General features: G+C 34.4%; 1 protein-coding gene and 1 long non-coding RNA gene across 3 annotated transcripts; both read right to left on the bottom strand.

The window, feature by feature from the left end:
- Positions 1 to 8,546: 8,546 nt before the first annotated feature.
- LOC108853100 (uncharacterized) lies at positions 8,547 to 10,790 on the bottom strand. Of its 2 annotated transcripts, none has more exons than XR_008945497.1 (6): positions 10,405 to 10,790; positions 10,023 to 10,244; positions 9,701 to 9,894; positions 9,458 to 9,621; positions 9,267 to 9,334; positions 8,547 to 9,126 (listed from the first exon to the last, which is right to left on the bottom strand). It is a non-coding gene; the product is annotated as an uncharacterized LOC108853100 (long non-coding RNA). The 2 variants fall into 2 exon arrangements; XR_001949677.2 differs by having other exon boundaries at positions 9,446 to 9,621; positions 10,405 to 10,789.
- Positions 10,791 to 11,375: 585 nt separating this feature from the next.
- Positions 11,376 to 16,380, bottom strand: LOC108855714 (uncharacterized). Its single transcript, XM_018629596.2, has 12 exons — positions 15,841 to 16,380; positions 15,330 to 15,533; positions 15,092 to 15,237; positions 14,721 to 14,989; positions 14,546 to 14,643; positions 14,007 to 14,154; positions 13,480 to 13,919; positions 12,861 to 13,375; positions 12,712 to 12,772; positions 12,360 to 12,593; positions 12,016 to 12,277; positions 11,376 to 11,870 (listed from the first exon to the last, which is right to left on the bottom strand). Exons 1-12 carry the CDS (start codon positions 16,261 to 16,263, stop codon positions 11,536 to 11,538), a joined length of 3,135 nt encoding a protein of 1,044 aa, XP_018485098.2. The 5' UTR covers positions 16,264 to 16,380; the 3' UTR covers positions 11,376 to 11,535.
- Positions 16,381 to 21,454: the final 5,074 nt, after the last annotated feature.

The raw sequence follows: 21,454 nt of genomic DNA, 5'->3' as shown, positions 1-21,454 counted from the left end.
TTGAAAATTCTAAAATAACATTATTTCTAGTTTTTTTTTACTATTATATTATTTATTATTTAAAAAAGTTACAAAAATATAAATCAACATTAACTTCAAGTCATGTCCATGTCACAATTAACTTCAAGTTATGTTATTATTGTTAATATGTTATATCATTTTTTTTTTAACAATCATTATTTTTCTTTAAAAATGCGGAAATGATACATATCAAATTACTTTTCAAATAATGTATACCATATTAAGTATTTGAATTGTAGGTAGTTGTAGTTAAAAGCTACCAATATTAAAAAATGATTATTTGTCAAAAAGTATTATTTAATATATAACTTCAAATAATTATAAAAAAAAACTTAATCACAAAATATATGCAATAAATATAAGCTATAGTGAAATGCTAAAACTACATGTTTTGTAAAATAATATTTTTTTTGATAAACTATATATGTTATGAAATCAAAAGAATATAATTTATAGTTTTGTAGATGGACGTGTAGTTGTATTTTTTTTTGAGAAAATAGTTATTATCTTGTAATCGATTATATTTGATATATGATATATGACTATTCTAATTTCTAGCTGTAACTAAACTTATATTTTAATTTAATCTCAACTAAAATAACAACAAAATTTACATACTTCAAAAGTACATTACGCTAAAATAAAAATAATCACATTTTTAATTTTTCAGAAATATTTTTTTGCTTCCGTATCTTGATCAAATTAATGAGCTAAAGATATTGTTATCTTAACTAATAATTATTCATAATCTTCCATACAAAATCATCTCAAATTGAAAAGCTGAATATTCTCTTCTTTTTTTTGCTAATAATTCTCAAAGGAACTAGGGTAGGTGGGTGATCCAGAGAGCTTTTAATCAGTGTTCATAAAAGAATCCGCAGTTTTCTTATATTTATTTACAAATTACAATTGCAAAGAAAGACGAAACCTTTTTCGAACGAAAACACAGCTCTCCAACTGTAACATCGCACTCATCGAGTATTCCACTTCATCTTTTAAGGATATTCATTGCTTGCTCTGGAAGGAACTCTTGTACCACTTTATTTAATCTTATTTAATTTCTTCATTTTTGAAATTAAGAGAGTTTTTTTTGTCAATGATTAAGAGAGTTTATGTGCTATACTGCTATAGGCTATATCTAACATTTAAACCTTATTCTAAAATTAATACAATAGTCATATATTAAATATTTTTAGTATGAAAGTTATAACACAAACTGAAATTAGCGACGGAAAAAATTTAAATTAAGACGAGTGGAGTTTACAGTTAATACTAATAATATTTAATATACAGAACATTTCACAATTACAATATAATTACATCAAAAATAAATAATATTTTTGTAACGTTCCGATCGTCCAAGGTTAATGGGCCATCCACGCCCACTCTCTCGGCCCGTGGGCTCTATCTCATCTGAGGATCGGTCGTTAATTTTTTCAAGGCTTTAGAATCTTGTCTACCGACCTTGCAATCACTACCCGATCTTTTTTTGTGTTTAGGCTTCACTCACACAGTATTCCGAATCACTTCCCGATAGATCACCCATCCTTTCACTACTCCAGCCCAAGCACGCTTAACTCTGGAATTTTAAATAGATGTGTGTCGTAAAAGGTAAGCCAACTTTGGTGATATAGGTAGCCAAATTAATTCTCTTAAGCATTTCTGTATATCACAACTCGGGATGTTACAATTCACCCCCTCTCAAAGAACGCAACGTCCTCGTTGCGTCCCACGACATGTCTCAAGACGTCTATCGGGTTAGAACCGAGACGGCTAACCAACTCTTATACCACTTGTAACGCCCCGACCGTCCACGGCTAATGGGCCACCCATTCCCGCTCTCTCGGCCAGTGGGCTCCATTGACGATCGGTCGTTAATTTTTGTAAGGCTCTAGAGTCTTGTCTACTGATCCTGCAATCACCATCCGACCTTTCCTCGTGTTTTGGCTTCACTCGAACAGTATCGCGAATTACTTCACGATAGATCACCCATCCTTTCACTACTCCCGCCTAAGCACGCTTAACTGTGGAGTTCTAAATAGATGTGTGACGGAAATAGTAAGTCAACTTTGGTGACATAGGTAGCCAAATCAATTCTTTTAAGTCTTTCCGTATATCACAATTCGGGATGTTTCAATCTTGATATTTTCAGAACTAAAAAATATCTGGAAAATCACTAAAATGATTTGGCCTCTAGAATTATATTGTTTTTCCTTTTTCTCGTATATTTATTATCCTTTTATTTGAAATTTTTTACATCAAAATAACCTTATTTTTTCATTTTCCTCTCTCTTCATTTTTATAGAAGATGATATTGTTTTTTTTGTCAGCAGAGAAAGTATGTTCTTAAACTTAAAAAAAATGTTCTTAAACTTACAGAGTATTTAATAACAAATTTAAAATTATGAAATTTATTTTTATATATTAACCCTCATGTTTCATTAAGCTTTATTTGATGATGATGACGAAGGTAAAATTCATGTAAGAAAAAAATCTAAAGGATGTATTCTACAGAGAATTTCTGATAATTGTACTAAAATGATAAATTTAATGTTATTTGAATACATACTTAAAAAAATTCATTCAAAATTTATTGTTATTAAATTTATTTTTATTAGAAATATTTTATGTTATGAGTTTTTAAAAATTTTGAGTGATTTTACCGTATTTAGATAAATTTTTAGTTAATTTTTTTATTTTATAATTTTAGGTGAGATTCTAAAATGATTTAACAAACAATCATATTAATCTTTTAATTCATATAAAATTATCAATGGAATCCGGACAAAACTATCTACAAAATCTTTTGTTGAAAATTCTTAAGAAATAAATCCCGACAACTGTAAACTACTTATTGAAAAAATATCAGGAAACCAGGATCCACTGAAAATAATTTCCCGACGTCATGAGTCCGTCGGAAAAAAATTTCAATGAACAGTGTCCATCAAAATAATGTCCGACGACATTATCAGTCGGGAATAATTCTTCCTAACAAATATTTTTTTGTTGAGAAATTTTTTAACGATATTATTTCGTCATAATTTTGGATGAATTTTTGACAGAATTTGGAAATAATATTTTTTACTTTTTATAATATTTTAGTTTAAAATATTTTTAAAATGAAATTAGTTAAATTTATAATTAAAATTCATAAAAAAGAGCAAAGTTTACGTTTATAATTACTGGAAGGAGAACACATATAAAAGAAACTACCAACTTATTCATCACGTGGGTTTTGTCATTTACTAGTGGGTTCTGTTAAGGATGTCAATCGGGCTGGTCTAACAAGGCCGAAGCTGTAAATATTTGAACTCTGATTGACCTTAATATTTTGTGCTATATTCTAAAGCTCAACCCAACTCTAATAGAGCTGTAGGACTTCTCAAACTAACTTTTAATAATGTTATATACTATTTTCACCATTTTAAAACATCTAAATTTTTATAAAAATAAGTTTCAATTTTTTATTTGCATATAATGGTACTTTTACTTTATTTTTTTCAATGGTGTATTGTTTATTAAGTTTTGTAGGCAAAAAAGTTTAAACAGAATTAAAAAAATTAGAAAAGAAATACGCTAATAGGGATTCAAAATAAACAACGTATCTATTTTGGGTATAAGTGACTAAAATTTTTTCATATAAAAACTCCATTTTGCTTTTTGAATAATTAATCCCAAGGGAGATAATCTTTACGTTAATCCAAAATTTAACGTTTCATGCTAAATTGATAATGATTACAACTTTCTTTTTGTTATTTTACAATGAAGTACGAAACAAGACAATTTTTTATACTGCTCCAATAAAATCAAAGAGATCACTATTTGTAACAGTCAATTAATTAAAATTTCATGTTGGTAATTGAAGTAACCATACATAGGCAAACCAAATATAACAGAAAAACTTATACTAAACGCAGACAAGCGTTTTGCACTTTATAGATCTGGAAAAGAAAACATGTTTTACATAAAGAAGAATACACATTTGATGAATATAGAATGTGAATCTTGTATAATAACAAAATTATAAGGTGCACATTCTTTTTTTTTTTGTCGGCAACCCATTTATACTAGATCAAGTGGTGTCAGACGCACCGATTCTGCGGAGAGCTTCTTCGTCTGACATGGTCTGATCTATATGGGAAAACGTGTATCCTCGGTTACGTGCCTCTTTTGCTAATGTATCTTCTCGACCATTCTGATTCCGAGGTATATGAGACAGGCTCACAACCTCAAAAGCTCCTCGTAGTCTCTGAAGCTCCTCGATCTCTGTCGCAAAGGACGGCCAGTCCATCGGATTCAAAGTTATATCGACTATGTCCGAACAGTCCGTCTCGAAGTGAACGGAGGTCACTCCTCTATCTCTCAAGCATGCAGCTGCCCAAAGTAAGCCTTCCATCTCAGCGTGCAGGGCCGAGAGGCTTCTGTTACATGCCCGTAAGCCAAATATTTCATAGCCCGTATGGTCCTTCAGACTCCATCCTAAGCCACTAACTCTGCCATTATTGATCCATGAAGCATCAATTTGACAGGTTGGGATTTGGGGTATCCTCAGAGACCCTACCTCAATCTCTATAGTAGAGGAGGTGTCAAGATCCTCGGTCTCTTCCTCTCTCTCATTTGCCTTTCTCCAGCACTCCGCCTCAAGGGAAGCATGTTGGAGCGTGTCCATAGGGGAAACGACTTTCCCATTGAAGAGTTTGTCGTTCCTCGCTTTCCAAATGTACCAGCAGATCCACGGGAAGGTGTCGAGTTGTGGACTCAGTGGAGCCACCTCTTTTCTCTCCCAAAACAGAAAGTTCATGTTTTGGTGTATAGATGTACTCGGGAAGTAACCCGGAAGGGACAGATAGTCCGATAAAGCCCAAACCTGTAACGCAGGAGGACATTCAAAAAGAAGATGGTTAATCGACTCCACTGGGTCAGCACATCTAGAACAACTCCTATCGGTGCCCAGGTGTCTGTAAGCGAGTCTTTCTGATGTCGCCACACATCCCGTAATAGATTGCCACAAGAAGTATTTCATCTTGCTCAGGGCCTTTAGCTTCCACACATGGCTCTGGAGTCCCTTGAAGCTCAGCTCTGTAACCTCTCCCTGAGTAAGGCTAAGCTTGGTCGATTGGATAAGGTCGTAGCCGGTTTTAACTGAGTACAATCCAGATTTTGTATGATTCCAAACATAACCATCTGGGGTAAGTGAGCGGGATGGTTTTAGTCCAAGTATCAAGGGAATATCATCTGGGTGAAAGAATTCTTGAAGAAGTTGGGTATCCCACTCCTTGGTATCATTCCTTATGAAGGAATGAACAAGAAGTTGGGGGAGTCTGTAAACAATGTGTTCTGCGGGTATGGGTGGTCGAGCTATAGAATCTGGAACCCAAGGATCACTCCAAACCCTTGTATCTTTTCCTGTCCCAATAGTTTTCCGTAAACCCGAGATAAGAAGGGGTCTTGCTGCGATGATATTGCGCCATCCATATGATGGTGAGTATGCCCGTCGTTCTTCCAATGGAGATGTATGGTTGTAATACCTCCCTTTCAAAATGCGGGCCAATAAAGAGTTTGGATAGTGGATGAGTCGCCATAATTGTTTTGCAAGAAGCGCTATATTAAAATCATGGAAATCTCGGAAACCTAGTCCCCCCCAAATCCTTGGGGGTACAGACCTCATCCCATGCTATCCAATGTAAGCCTCTGCTGTTTTGTTTTGAGCTCCACCAATAATTTGAAGTTGTGCTCCTCATTTTGTTGGTAATCCCCTGTGGAAGTAAGAAACTTGACATCACATAGGTCGGGACTGCTTGAGCCACAGATTTTATTTGGACTTCTTTCCCTCCTTTGGAGAGGAGTCTAGATGTCCAATTATTTGTTCGCCCATTTAGTCTATCTTGTACAAAGGAGAAAACTTTTATTTTCGAGCCACCAATTTCTTCAGGGAGTCCAAGGTACATCCCCATACCCTCTTCTTGAGAGAAGCCCAAAATCGCTTTTATATCTTGTTTCCGAGAAGCTTCCACTCGGTTTCCAAAAAACATCGAAGATTTTGACGCATTCAGTCTTTGTCCTGATGCTTTCCCATATATGTCTAAAATGTCTATGATCTCCTTGCATTGGCTTAATTCTGCCTTAAGAAGAGATTGTCATCTGCAAATAGAAGGTGGTAGACTTTTGGGCTCGCTCTAGCAACCCGAAGGCCCTCAATCTTCTTCTCTTCTTCTGCTCCATTCAGAAGTGAGATCAACGCCTCCGTGCACATGATGAACAAGAATGGAGAAAGGGGATCTCCCTGTCTCAGTCCTCTCCTAGGTGTGATCCGCCCTCTCGGTTGCCCATTGACTAAAACTTGATATGTGACCGACGTGACACAACACATAATGAGGTCAACCAGTCTTTCATCAAAGCCCATCTTTAGCATCAACGCTGATAGGAAGTTCCATTCTACTCTATCATAAGCCTTGCTCATATCTGTTTTAATAGCCATAAACTCTTTCCTGCATTTTTTATTCGTTCGTAGGGTATGGAAACTTTCCTGTGCTATCAAAATGTTATCGGTGATCAACCGTTTTGCCACGAAAGCAGATTGTGTCTCTGAGATCAGCTTTGGGATAACCCTCTTAATTCTCTTGCATAAAAGCTTAGAAATAATCTTGTAGCTAACATTGCAGAGACTGATAGCTTACACATTCACAACTTCCATACTTGCTTTCCTAGAGTTTAGATTAAAAAAGAGTTTAGATCAAAAATATTAAAACAGTACGTCAATATCAAAAGTGGCTCCGATCGCAAAAGTAATAATACTATCTAAACTAAGATGTAAAGTTTTGGTTTTCGGGCTGATCAAACCGAAAGAGGTTTAAGCCTAAAATATCTAAAGCCAAAATACCAATTTCTTATATGTATAATTTTTTTTTTGATAAAAATGTAAATGTCATTGTAATGAGTGAAGGTTTAGTCACAACGTTTGGTTAAACCATAATTTGCTTTTAAAATCACTAGAGCTTTTCCCGGGCTACGCCCGGGTTATTTGTTTTTTAAAAAAATTATTTTTAAATATTATGTTATTATATTTAATATATAGTATATGTTGGAAACTATGATCAATATAAATTATTAAAATAAATTATACTTTATTAGAATGCAAAACATATAGTAATGATAAAATATTTAATATATATCACAGTAAGAAAATAGGTTAAAATTTCAATCATTTAAAATGTTGATTTTATAATTCCTTTGTCCATTCTATCTTTTGATTCGTATTTTATATTTAGTGGCTAAGAGTTTATGTTCTTACCAAGAAAAATAATATTTTTAGAAGTATACATGAAAAATAAAATGGGGGTTATTGAAAATTTTCTTCCAATTTCAAAAATGTTGGATATAATCCCTTGATTAAAGGTAACATTTAATTTCTTATTGATATTTTCTGAAATTTCATAAATGTTGAAAAATATACAATAGTTTTCGAAGGTGATTGGTAAGTACTCTGAATGCTTCTCATTCTTTTTTCCACATCTAATTTAATTTACCAATCGTGCTCTAAGAGAACAATTTAAAGATACAGCGCAAAAGTTAAATTAAAAATTATATTGGCTTTAAAAATCAATTCCAAAAATTTATGTTTATTTCTTTGATAGCTATTGATATTGATCTACATCAACTGATTCTATAGCTACAGTAGAAAAATTTACAATTTATATTCTAAAGCAAAATAATTAAATCCACAGCTTCTACCAATCAAACACTTCATAAAGTTCTTATGTTATAAAGACTAAATATCTCTGCTAAATATTATATTCTATACGTAGTTCCCCGCTAAATATCTTCTTAAATGTTATTAGTTTCCACGAAGTTCATATTTCTCATCATCGATTTTCCAAGAGTGAAGATAGAAGACATTAGCGTTGATTGTATATTTGTGTACGCTGATACACGAATCCTCCTATTGACCCCAGTTAAGGAAAAAATACATGTTAATCAACATCTTGAATGGTAAAATCGAAATAGATTATTAAATATAAATCAAATAATATTTTGTTAAAAAATAATAATTAAGATTTGGGTGTGATTTTTCATCCAATTAATTATTTAAGAAATTTTTTGTATTAAAATAATGCAAATGTTTGTAAGATACTTAAAACGATCAAAATAGGATTCATGTGCATATTACATATTTAAATGGTATGAAATTAGAGGAATTCTAATTTTACCATATATTTTGATAAATTTTCTAAATTTATTTTTAAAAATAATAATTTTCATAAGTACCTTAAACATGTGACGAAAATAAGACTAAATTAATTCTCCTAAGTTAATTATATATGTTTAAGAATCATTTACAAAACATTTATAGAATTTTATAAACCCAACCTCATCCTCTAAATGCTAAGTATATATGCACAAGTTTTTGAATTTATTTTTTTATATTAATTAAAAAAATTAAGTTTTTTTTACTTTTTCATTTTCTCTTTACCCATCAACATTTACTCTGCTTCATAATAATCGTCCTATGATCAGTAATAGCTGCAACTAAAAAATGAGAATATTTTGTGAGATAGATGGAATTTATAAGATCCAACTCGTAACATAATGAAAATCAATAGCAATTGGGATGAAAGATATGTCATCAAATGGTTGATATAATGAAAGCATTATCTAACGACTTGACATAAAAAGTTACAATTGAATAATGAATAGCAGATCTTACTCTCTCCGCCCCCTGCAGCTGCTTTCTTCAAATCTCTTGTTTGATATCCTTCTTTTTTTGGTAAAAGATGGCCAGACCTTAATTTGCTACGGGTGTGGAGCGGTTTATGTACTCATCATATTACTAATGACTCGCAAACGCTTGTGAGAAAACTCGATCACACAACGTGACATGAACGAATGTTTGACATCTTTGACTCTTGTCGGATCCGATTCGTTTCAAGTTTGGCGGCGAATAGAAGTTTGAAAACCTCTCATGAGTATAAAAACCAAGCACACCAGAAAGAGGTTCTTCATGAAGGCATGATTCAGATTATGTATCACAACAGTTGGGAGACAATGTTCTTATTCGGTCCTAAAAGGCTGTAATCAGTAACAAAAGCTATATATATGGTTCCAAACCTGTAAGTTAAACAAAGTCATCTATGAGGACAGGGCAAGCACTTGAGATTAAACACAGTTAGTTACACAAACAATAAGATAAATGAAAACACAAACACAGATATAAGCACATTTGTTTTGGACTAAAATCTAAGGAATACCTTCAGAGTCATATCCTTCTAGATTCCCATGTACACAACGTATGAAAAGCTAAAACTTGTTGCTTTACCTACAGCAGTACAAAAATGAATGGAGCTTTGGCATTATTTCAATTGTCGTAATGGAACATATCTTGAGGAGGGTAACCAAAATAATGATTAAAAAGAACAAAAGATCTTACTGATACTCTTACGTAAAAATGGAATCAACGGATTTTATACAGACATCGAGTTTCGTTAACAGCTTCCTTATGGCAGCTCAAGTAGTATCAATCTTGCTAGACTCTGCACCGAGATTATCTAGTTTCTTCAGTGTTCTGCACTTTTCTTCATAGATAACTCGAAGCTTCTCTTCATCCTGCCATCAAACAATCGTCACAATATGGCCTAAAGAGACATTATTTCAAAAAATCAAGAAACAGAGTTGATGATGAGACCTTGACTTCCTTGTAGAGTTTCTCCAGGGTTGATGAGAGGTTTGCAGTGAAGCCTTCTGGAACATCCTCAACGTTGTATGATTTTGCTATTTTCAGTGTCCTTGATGTTAACCGTATTGATGGTTGTGGCTGAGACCATGATGATGATGACACTGTGGATGGTGCTATCCGGTACATAATCCGAGAGAAGACAACTATAGAGTGAAATCAAAATGATACAAATCAAATCTATGATTCATAATATAATCCACAAACTACATCATCTAAGATTAGAGAGTCCATAACAGAGTTCAATCGAAAGTAACAAATCTCAAACGTTTACCTTTAAGGCCAGAGGTTTTGTGCTGATAAGGCAACTTGAGGTTTTGTGCTGATAAGGCAACTTGCTGACCAAGAGAAGAGGCCAAACTTGGGGAAGTTCATTGATAATCTAGCTAGTGCCTCTCAGTCTAATATAAGAGGTCATATCAAAGGTTAGATCGCAGTGCAGCTGGAGAAAAACTTGCCATGACATCAGCTTGAACTATTCATCAAAATTGAGCTTCTGCCAAAGAATGCAAGGAGAAATAAGCGAAAGGATTAGAATATTTATTCATGTACCCAAACAATCTCCCCAGAAAAAGTTTTAACAGAAGACAGGCGGAGAACCAGTTAACATAACGCCACATAGAGAGAGAATGGAGAAGTATCCGTCATGTTATTACCTAAGATTGAGAGGCATGAATTGGGAGGTTGCTTTGATTTTCTTCTTTACCGGCTCAAACCAATCTTGGAGTCGAGTTCCACAAAATCAACTTGTCCTCAAGTCTCTTGTTGCTTTTCTTTAATCATTTGAATTGGGTGGTTGCAGATTTTTTTTCATCATAATCGGAGGTGGTAGGGGATTTCCCATTCGGTTTCATTGCCATGGATTGAGGTTAGAGAAGTTCTAGGGTTTGATTTGTACACAGGAAAGATAATGAGTATATAAAGAAGGAGAGAAAGAGTAAACTGAAACGAAATCATAAAGAAGAAATTGATGGATCGAGATGTAGTGGAGTATTGATTCTGGAGAAGTGGATCGATAGAACTAAATTGCTGTGGTATCAAACGGTGAAGAGGCGTAGATCCTCGAGCGTAAGGGAAAACAGATTGACAAAGCCCAAACGTAAAGCAGACGAAGCCCAGCGTAAAGCACCTGAGGCCCAAACGCAAATCAATTGACTTAAGTCCATCTGACATGTTTTAATGAAATGTTGTGATTGGACGAATTTCCTATCCTATGTGGACAGCTTAGGAGAGCTTTATTTACTCCTTTTAGTATAGTTTTGATTTTGATTTTGATTCTGCTCTTTTAAGGGCCGCAAAAAGGATAAAAAAGACCTTAAGAAACTAAGATTAAGGCCAAGGCAAAACAAATAAAGGTGAGCACATAACTTAATAAGAGATACTAGGACAAGAGACGACAGAAGCTTACTAAAAATACCATTCCTCCTCCTGAGCTGACTGCAAACACTTCTATTGAAAATGAAGAAGAGAAGAAGCAGTTATGCTCAGGAGAGGAAGTGAAGAATAGTATAAATAGATACGTGTTGTAACTTGGATATTTTATAGTGGGGAAGAGCCCACATGTGACTTTCATCTCCTATCTGTCTGTGAGTGGTACTTGTTAAGCAATAAAGGAGGAAGATACGGATTCTTCAAAGTTACGATCATAACAAATCCAAGGTTTGCAAACTTAGCTGAAAACTCGTACATAACAAGCAACGGATTGGTCACAACTAACACATAACAAGCATTGATGCTATACCCAAAATGCACATAAACTTAAGAAACCAAATGAACAACTTCTATTCTCATTCATCAGATTCATCTGAATCCTCTGCCGTAACATCAGACGAACCTTCTTCTTCTTCTTCCTCAATTACTTCATCTGTATCTCTCTCTTTCACTTTGCTTGCCATTATTTTGGCTAAAGCAGCAGTTTTACTTGCCCTGTGTGACCGGGTCATCAAAGTATTAGGAGCTGAGGGTGGAGGAGATGTTTCTTCTTCATCTTCTTCATCAGAGGATTCTTCAATCCTTCTTACCCGTCTTCTTGAAGGAGCTGGTCTTGTTGAGCAAGGAGCAGGTGTCTGTGGTACTGTTACAGGTGCAGTGATGTCCAGGTCGTAGTTTACTCCTAGTGATTCTGTAATTAACCATTAGAAATAAATAAACAATCAAGGAGAGACTATCATTTTTAACTATCTAACTTTATGTATAAATAAATCCAAAGGTTTTAGTCTATCATTAGTCTAAAATGGATAATGTACTAAGGCAAAAGATCAACGTACCCAAGATGGACTTTGCTTCATCTTGTGAAAGCTTCTCGCTTGGAGTAGCATCCAAAGATTTTAAATGTTCAAGCACCAGTTTCACTTCCTTAAGAAGGTCCTTCTCTGAGCATACAGAATCCGCGACTCGGCTTAAAAGATTTTTCATCAACTTCATTACATTTTGTTCTGATGATTTTAGATTGAGCAGCACAAGTGTTTTGCACAGTGCTAAAACATATGCCTTCTCAGCTGCAGTTTTCTTTGCCTTGAAGCTCACCATCTGTAGGAAACAAAGGTTATCAAAGGGGAGTTCTTAAAGTTCAAACTGATCTATAGTTTCCCATCAAAGGAATGTAACTAACCTCGATGGCTATGCGTATGGCTAACCCTTCTTCTGTACGGTCTAGTGGAGCCTGGATAGATTCTTCTGGTGATTTGTATAGTGGGGTTTGCATCATCTGCACCATAAATCTAGATGCTTGAACTGCACGCTTGCGTTGGTTTGATACGACGTATGAAGAGTTTTTAGAGTTTCCATCATCAATCCCAGGCCACATTGAACGTATGAGAGGAACAAAAGCCTTAGACACGTATCCCTACATCACATGACAAATCATTAAGCTGAAAACTATATAGAACTAAACAACAGATGAACAAACATGCCAATGACGCGATGAAACCTCTTTCTTAAGGACATATCATGATCTTTGTTACCTTATGCTTTTCCGAGAGGGAAGCATAGTGCTCAAAGAAGACAGATAAACACTGTTTGAACCTGGACAATAATTAAGCAGAGCGAATCATTAGTGGATAGATATTCTGATGACAGAAGTTATCAATAGAACGAGACAAGATCCCTATACCTCAGTTGTTCCTTTGATTCCTCGCTGAAGTATAATGAAACCAGCTTGCCCAAAACAAAAGGATATAAAGATGCAGGCAAGTTTGGAAACTTCTCTCCTAGAAGAAGAAGTTTCGCAAATCCCTCCCCGACAGTTGCTTTAACTGACTCATTCTCAGTGCTCTCTGTGTATGCTCTCCAGTCCTCGCTTTCAAGTCCAGCATACAAAAGATCGAGCATCTTAAAATTTAAATCTTCTTCGGCATTGGTCAAGTCGACAGGTACAAAATCAATGTTCTCGTCCTCAAATTGTGACAAGAGATCTTGTCCCATTGCCTTATCAACTTCGGTTGGGCTATGCCACATCCCAAGATCCACTAGTGCTTTGGAAGCCATAATACTAATCGGAGGAGGGCTTCTACAAAAAGCTACCCGTAGCTGCCTTACTAGCTCCTCGCTAGGTTTCTTTTCTAACAAACCAAACAGACCGAGGCACTTTATTGCAATCCTTTGCACATCCAAGTGAGTGTGTTTTGCCTGCATTAAACGAATCATATTAGAAAGAGTGTTCATTTGTCAAGTGTCCAAGAACGCTGGAAAGTGACAAAAACTATGCCCAAACTTTGTAATGTAAAACATACCCCTGGAAGCAACAAAGCATGCAATATCTCTTCTGTTTCAATAGCCTTCTCTCGCAGTGAATGTAAAGATTCCCCATTTTCCAAGAGAAGACATGTCAGAGAAAGCATGTGCATCCACTGCAGGAAATCTGCAGTCCTTTCTCTACAAGGTCTGGCTAGTTCTTCAACAACAACAAGTATAAGTTGTTCATATTCCCCAGGGGCAGAATGGACTTTCTTAGCTAATTTGGACACTGCATCAGCCCAATCTTTATCACCACCAAGGTTTATACCGTCTCCAATAACAATACTGTTGCCATCTTCATCTAATTCTTGCTCAAAAGGTCTATGGAGCAGCTCCTGGACAAATGAACTTGCAGTCTTGTGGAGCATAGCGTCAGAGAAATCAAGCATTGTGCCCAGCAACAATAGTTGCCGCGAAGCAAAGTGATGACTCGGTCCTGAAAGTTATATGCAAGCAAAGGTAACTAACTCCGAAACAAAAACAAACAGCCAAATTTTGGTACTAATAACATATCTGGACTCACCAGCTTCTATATGAGCTTTAACTAGAACAACATAATCAGAAACTGATGCAGGAAGAATTCTTTCCAGCAAATCATTAGCATCTGAAGCTTCGGCTGCGTAAACTGCTGCCTCAGCTCCCATCGCAGTAGCAGCATCAGAACCCTTTGCCTGTGTAACATCTCATCATCATCAGTGTGTTCCGCATGTAAAACCAACATTCGGTGCATATAAATCACTACACGAACCAACAATAATATTTCAAATGCTAGCTAGTAGACAATATATTCTAAGAGGATTTTGAGTAAGCTCATGCACATCCTAGAGGACATATCTGCGTTAAGAAAGGGTGAAGCAAACTGACAAAAGATGTTTTATTGTTATGATAGCATTGATTTCTTAAACTTTTTGTTTTGTTTAACATCTTAAGATGTATTTGAAAACCCATTCTAAACACATTATCATTCAATATTTTCAGAATTTGTAGCTTCACAAAAATCTTATTTTGAAGCATAAGAATGCGTAACCTCAGTAATGAATAGCTAGTACGCTGCAAACTTACTTGGGCGCTTTTGTGTAACTTCCTGCATATAATCCTCCAGTAAAGAGCAATCTCCGGCTCCATAAGTGTGATGCTGGGTGTAGAACATGTACTCTCATCTAACACATGTATAAGAAATATAAGCTAAATGCAGAAAAAGCAAAATTATGCATATACAGTCCAGACTTCAACAGACCTCTAGCTTCACCATCTGCTGACGATATATACTGCTGGATGCTTTTATCATCGCTCGGCATTATCAGTCCTTCACTTAACAGAACCTCCAAAGCTGATTCTGCTACAGATTCATAGGTTTCAACATCGAGGTACTTAAGAAATTCGATAGGATCTCCTTGACAACAGTTTGACAGCCACTGATCTTTCATCAGCTTCAAACATTCCTTTGAAACATTGACAGCGCGATCAGCAAGCCCTCTCTGCAGAATTGTTGTCCTAAGCTTGATGCTAAAGCAGGGAAATAAAAGAAACATAACCTTTGTCAAATAAGGCTATCTTCAGAGGTCAAATGATGAAGAAAGCGAAAAAGCTGTAAGCCGAAATTCAGACCTTAGACTCTGAAGAGGAACTTTATTAGCGAGAACAGAGTAAGCAGCTTTGCGGACAGATTCATTAACATCGAGGGTGCAATCGATGATTGCTTGGGTGGTTGCATTAGAAGGAGGAAGCGATAGAACAATTGTTTTGCGTACCTCCTGGAAAAAACATTTTAGCAAAATAAGACTTTTGATAGCAAAGCAAAGCAAAGCAGTCATAAATGGAAGAACAAGGTAAGAAACTTTTTTACCGGATTCTGTTCGAGAGGAAGCACCTCAAGAAGCAAATCAAGAATGTCAGTGTTATCAGGATCGTTCACAAAACGTGAAAGAGACCTGACAGCAAAGGTACGGATCACAGGGACTTTGTCTCGTACCCGCACCATCATACAGTCTATTACATCGTCCCACAGCTCATCCGTCACTTCCACTTCATCTGGCAGCCTCAATATTATCTGCAAAGAATCCAACGTCCATAACTTTTCTATTTCTAAATTGAATTAAACTCCAATGCCAAATACATACAGAGAATCTTTGACTCTACTTCAAATAACATTTTATCAATTATAGGAGAAAGAACTCTTAGTTTGAGAGAGAAAGAGAGAAGACGATGTAACAAACTTTCTCTTATTCATCTTAGTCAACCAAAGAATACAAACTTTACTTATATAGTAATCTAGTTATCGGTTTAATCATAACAAACATATAAACCGGAATAAACCACTATAAACCATTTGTATACTCTAATAAGAACCCTAATACCTCAGAGATGATGTGGCACGCCCTAAACCTAGCGTTTCTGTTGGCAGCAACAGATCCAGGAATCAAAAACCTGAGGAACTCATCGAGAAACTCGTCGTCGCACTCGGAACCAGCACCGTCGGAATTGCTACGGAGGCAAGCGAATTCCGCCACGAAGCGGACGATGCGCTCTGCCGCGGCGGTTCTCCTTTGGGCGGCAACGAAAAGAGGGGTTAGGGTTTTGAAAAAGAGCGAGGAGAATCGAGGGATGGGTGAGGAGTCTTCGGGATCGGAGGGGGATAGTTTGGATCGGAGGGCGGCAAGCTCCTTGAGCTTCCGGTTGTGAGTGGCGTAGGAAGTGCGAGTTTCGTTCAGGATCTTGGCGATTTTGTGGAGAAGATGAAGATCTGCTGAAGCGGATGCGGTTTCAGATTCTTCGCCCATGTTCTCAGAGAAATTTGAATTCTCCAACGAACGCTCTTGTTAATAATATTGAGAGTTTTCTTTTCTTAATTAAAAAAAAAGTGTTATGTGAGAATTTAGATCTAACGTTATTTCAAGCGTTCAAAATTTTCAATGAGCGGGAAATCTTTGATATTTATTTTTATATTGAACTGATCTTTTTTTCAAAGTCTAGAATAATATTTCTTTTCTGAAATAGAATAATAACAATTATTTTTAGCAAATCATAAAAACTTGTAACATCCCGAGTTTTGATATACAGAAAAGGTTTAAGAGAATTGATTTGGCTACCTATGTCATCAAAGTTGACTTACATTTTCCGTTACACATCCATTTAGAACTCCAGAGTTAAGCGTGCTTGGGCTGGAGTAGTGAAAGGATGGGTGACCTATCGGAAAGTGATTCGTGATACCGTGTAAGTGAGGCCAAAACACGGGGAAATGTCAGGTGGTGATTGTAGGGTCAGTAAACAATGATTTCGAGCGTTGGAAAATTAACGACCGACCGTCGGGTGGGCGTGGGTGGCCCATTAGCCATGGGCGTTCAGTGTGTTGCAAAACTAGTATTCAACTGTGTTGATAGACGAAATGATGTGGTTTTGCCTATATTCCCAACACGCTTATATTGATCTTTTGGATCCAATTAGATCGATTTTCAAGATACCGTGATCGAATTGCCTTCTCGGCTTAATTCTGATCATATCTTTTTCCAAATCACCCAAGTTCTTTCTTTTGAACTGCCTTTGCTTTTTGACCGATTTTTGTGATTTCCTAAAAAAAAATTATGTGTCGAAAATCAACCTATAGACCTAGTGTTTATAGAAAACTCGGCCAGAAACTGCTTTAGGCGAAAATGTGTCTTTTGCCAACCACATGGACACTTGTCTATATAGGTCTTTTCGGCCAAAACAGCCTAACCGCTTAGCACGTTCGCCACACGTGCTAAGGCTTGTCGACACTGCACATGATCGAGTTATGATCGAGCCAATGTTCACTTATCCGAACTTGTTCGACCATCGGACCAGTAACCACTCTGACACGTCCAACCGGCCTAATTGTCAAACACTCTTCCTAGTTGGGTTGAGCTTATGGACAGTCGGTCCAGCTGGATGAGCTTGGTCTACTAGCTGGTTGAGCTAGATTAACTTGGATGAGCTCGGACCTTAGCTCCGTCCAACTGCTCCAGCTAGTTCCACTCTTTACTTAGCTTGGCCCATGTCCTTTCCCTCTTTCTCTTTGTTTTCTTGGCTAGATCTTGATCATTATACACAAACTTAACCATGGAACACTTTCCTTTATGTCTTTCGACTCGTTTGCACGTTCCCTCGTCCCATGGTCTGTTCCGGCGATCCTATCAAGAAGGGGGAAGCTACAAGGTCGATTTATGTCTTCTGTCCATATCAGCATACGAGCTAGAATCATCCAACTCTGATGATGCAATATTGGTTTTCTTCCCTTTTGTTGAACACTTGTGATTCAAATACATGTATTTTGATGAACAGACAAAGAACAAAAAGCAAATCCAAAAAATTTATAGGTAATACGGTGACAAATCCAAATAAGAAAAAGTTCAAGAGTGACCAGATACCTGAGATAGTAGGAAGAAATGGAAAACAAGAAAGGAAATTCTTATTAATAAGAAAAATTGTGTGCAAGTTGAAAGAACATCATCAGTATATCTATTAAACCTAGTAGTGGAGGACGCCTTCTACATTCCAAAGAAGCCATGATTTTATTTCCCATGAAACCTGAAAGTCGATTTGATGTTAAAGCAGAAAAAAGTTCAAGACTAAACCAATTCAAAAACTAAACCGAGATCAACTCAGGGAATGTCAGATGGCAGTCAAACGAAATTTGAATGGTATATTGTGCCAAGTTCATTTACCTTATGTACATGTTCTTTGTAATTCGTTAAAATCTGCAGTGTCTTTTGCGCTGAACTGGAAGGGGTTTACTTTGAAAATGGATGTGGGTTCCGTAATAAAAACTCATCATGTAAATAAACTCGACCTAGTTGAGAAGAGAGGTGGTTGAAGAAATCGAAGCCAGCTTAAAATAAATTGATGAGCTCGACTATAAATATAGGAAAACTCGCAGTAAAGACATTCATAAACACACAGAAGCCGGCACAAAAATTAGAGCTTTGATAGATTTACTTTGTTCTTACTAAATTCACAGTTTATTTAAGCGATTTCGTTATGTTTTTCATTGTAATCTAGGATAGCTTAGGGTATATTTTATAATATTCACATCAGTAGCAAGATCCGATGAGTTCTACCCCTCAAGAATAACTTGCCTAATTTTCTCGCTGTCCAACCATCGTTCATCAAACTTTGCCATGATTGGTTTTACAAGAATGTTTGCAAAGACTGGACAATGATCTGATCCCCAAAAGCGCATATGCTAAATAGATGAATGTGAGATTTTTTTCATGCCAATTTTTATCCCCTACCACTCGATTTAACCGGCATCAAACCATCAATCGACATCTCTTTCCAACACATAAGAGCATTTTCCAGATAAGAGCATTTTCCGTTAAATGGAAACTCCATCATCCCTCAGTCTGTCAACATTTGCTTAAAAGGCACAGAACACCCATTGCCAAGATTGTTGACTATTATTTGATCATGTATGCCCCATTGAATCGGCATGAAGTAAATAAGCTTCTCAACATTTTTTTTCTTGGAGTAAGGATCATGCCAATCAACGAAAAACAATATTCCTTGATAACATGAGAGGCATCATGAAAAAAATGTCTTGTTTTATGTGTGTTTTTGGTAAATGAATTCTCACAGACATTAAAATGGAAAAATAAATACAAATTATATTTCGATCGGTGCAACCGCGTGGGTATTTTGTTTTCGGTTATATATATATATATATATATTATACTTTTTGTGGTACACATTTTTAACATTAATCATATATCTAAATGTTTATATAATTATTTCAAATATAATAATTTTTATATTTTACATGTTATAATACATGCATTAAACAACATATTCAAAATTACTTTATATTAAATTTATGCTTCAAATTTTTTATCAACTTAATATAACTTTATCATATTTAGTTTAATATAATAATTTTATTTTAACATGAATTATTATTATAAAATAAACAAAATAATATATTTTTTCATTTTATAAATGATAACTGAATATATATATATATATATTAATGTATAATTATAATTCATTGCTAATTACGAAATTAGTTGAAATATTTACATAAACATTTTGAAATTAATATATTGTTAAAATATTTTTCAACATATTTGTAAAATAAATATTTATATTTACAATGAAAAGATATCATGATTAAAATATCTTATATTATTAGGTTTAATGAAATATATGTTAATTTTTATACATGTATTATATAGTTTGTTAATGTTAACCTGTTTTACCAACGTATTATATTTTGAACATAAATACTTAAAAAAATAAAATATAAAAATTTACCAATTTTATATAATTTATCATATTTAGCTCGATATAATAAAGTTTATTACAATGATTGATTATGATTATACAATAGATAAAATAAAATTAAATTTATATTTTTAATTTTATTAAATATATTAATGTATAATAATATTTCATAACAAAATTCGAATTAGTGAAAATATTTACATATAATATTTGAAAATTAAGATTTTGTTAGAATCTTTTATAAAGATCTGCTAGAATTTTTAAAATGTATAAGATATCAAAAGGTATTATGATTAAAGTAGTTAAAAGATTATGTATATTATTAGTCTTAATAAAATGCAGTTAATAGAAATTAAAAAATGGTCCAAATTAAAAAATCACACGTGAAATAAGTCATGATTTCTCTATATAAGAAGATTACAAGTTGGATGCTTTTTATTGCCAGTTCTTAGAAATACCAATAAACATGCTCTTGTTAGTTTAAAATTTAGATGTATATTTTTTAATGTAGAAATATTAATGAACACTTTCTTTGTGGATGGGTTTTAATCAATACTATTAATTTTGCAGCATGACCTATTGATATTAGTTGTGTCCACTTTCAAAAAAATTATATATTTTATAATAAAATATTACTCTTTATTTTTTGTAACCGCACTTCTGTCGCTAACATTGTAACCGCACTCCTGCAACTCCCTATTTATTTTCGGCAACTCCATTTTCATAACAACTATACGAAAAAGGGACCCACTTATGTTGCTAACATTTTCACAATCGATGGTTTATTATTTGGAATAATTGTATTTGATTTATTTTGTTGGCAATACCTTTTGTTTTTGTTAGCAATGCTTCTCATAATATAAGAACTGTTATATATTTAAAGGGAACTAGATTTTGATCCATCTTTAAAAAGGTGGGTATAGTTTTTGTTTAAATTTATTTTTTGAAGAATTTAATTTTTATATATGAGTTTTTTGTAAATATATTATTTTAGTACTAATTTAATTTAATATAATTTATGGTAACTATGATAAATCTTTTTGATTGGCATTGAAATTATATATTTAAATTATTGTTTTGTTTTGACCAAAACAAAAAAAAATTAAAATTATGATCTGACCTCAACTTTCAAACCATATATCTTATTTAAGTTTCAAATATTTTTTTATTCAAACCAAAATATATAACTGTATATAAATTTTGATAATATATAAAAGGTTTGTTATAAATATATTTTTATAATAATTAAATTAAAGAATTATGGTTTAGAAAAATATAAACCGCGGATAACCGCAAAATTAAGCAAAACGGGTACAAAATTATTTGTTCACGGGTTGTACGGTCAGATTTTTTGACCAAAACAAAATTAAAACGTGTCAGCGGGCCGGGTTCGACCCGCAACCCATCCCTAACCGAACGTATACCGGATCAATTTTTAAATTGTCATTATTTAATAAATTATATTTTGATTAAGATTTACACACAAATATAATTACAAGAAAATATACGAATATAATCACAAAGAAAACATAAATATGAAAACTAAATATAAAACAAAAAATATACCCGCCCTTTTAAGGGCGGGTCAAAATCTAGTATTATTTAATTTGGCTGTTTAAGTTCTATCATGTTTTCTCTCGTCTTGAGTGGATCTAATTACCGCTAATTTGGTTCAGTATTATAAAAGAAAAGGTGATCTATTATTATTACCTTTCCTTCCGCATTTCTTATCTTGCA

This window comes from Raphanus sativus, chromosome 4, assembly GCF_000801105.2.
Source record: "Raphanus sativus cultivar WK10039 chromosome 4, ASM80110v3, whole genome shotgun sequence".
NCBI lineage: Eukaryota > Viridiplantae > Streptophyta > Magnoliopsida > Brassicales > Brassicaceae > Raphanus > Raphanus sativus.
Note: the sequence above shows the minus strand (reverse complement) of the source record. Positions and strands in the feature narration are given on the sequence as shown.

Excerpts from the sequence above, each read along its gene's own strand:
- LOC108855714 (XM_018629596.2), bottom strand. The coding sequence starts at position 16,263 with ATGGGCGAAGAATCTGAAACCGCATCCGCTTCAGCAGATCTTCATCTT. Across the intron at positions 15,534-15,840 it reads CGTGCCACATCATCTCTGAG|ATAATATTGAGGCTGCCAGA; the intron begins GTATTAGGGTTC and ends GATTCTTTGCAG. Across the intron at positions 15,238-15,329 it reads TTCCTCTCGAACAGAATCCG|GAGGTACGCAAAACAATTGT; the intron begins GTAAAAAAGTTT and ends TGTTTTTTCCAG.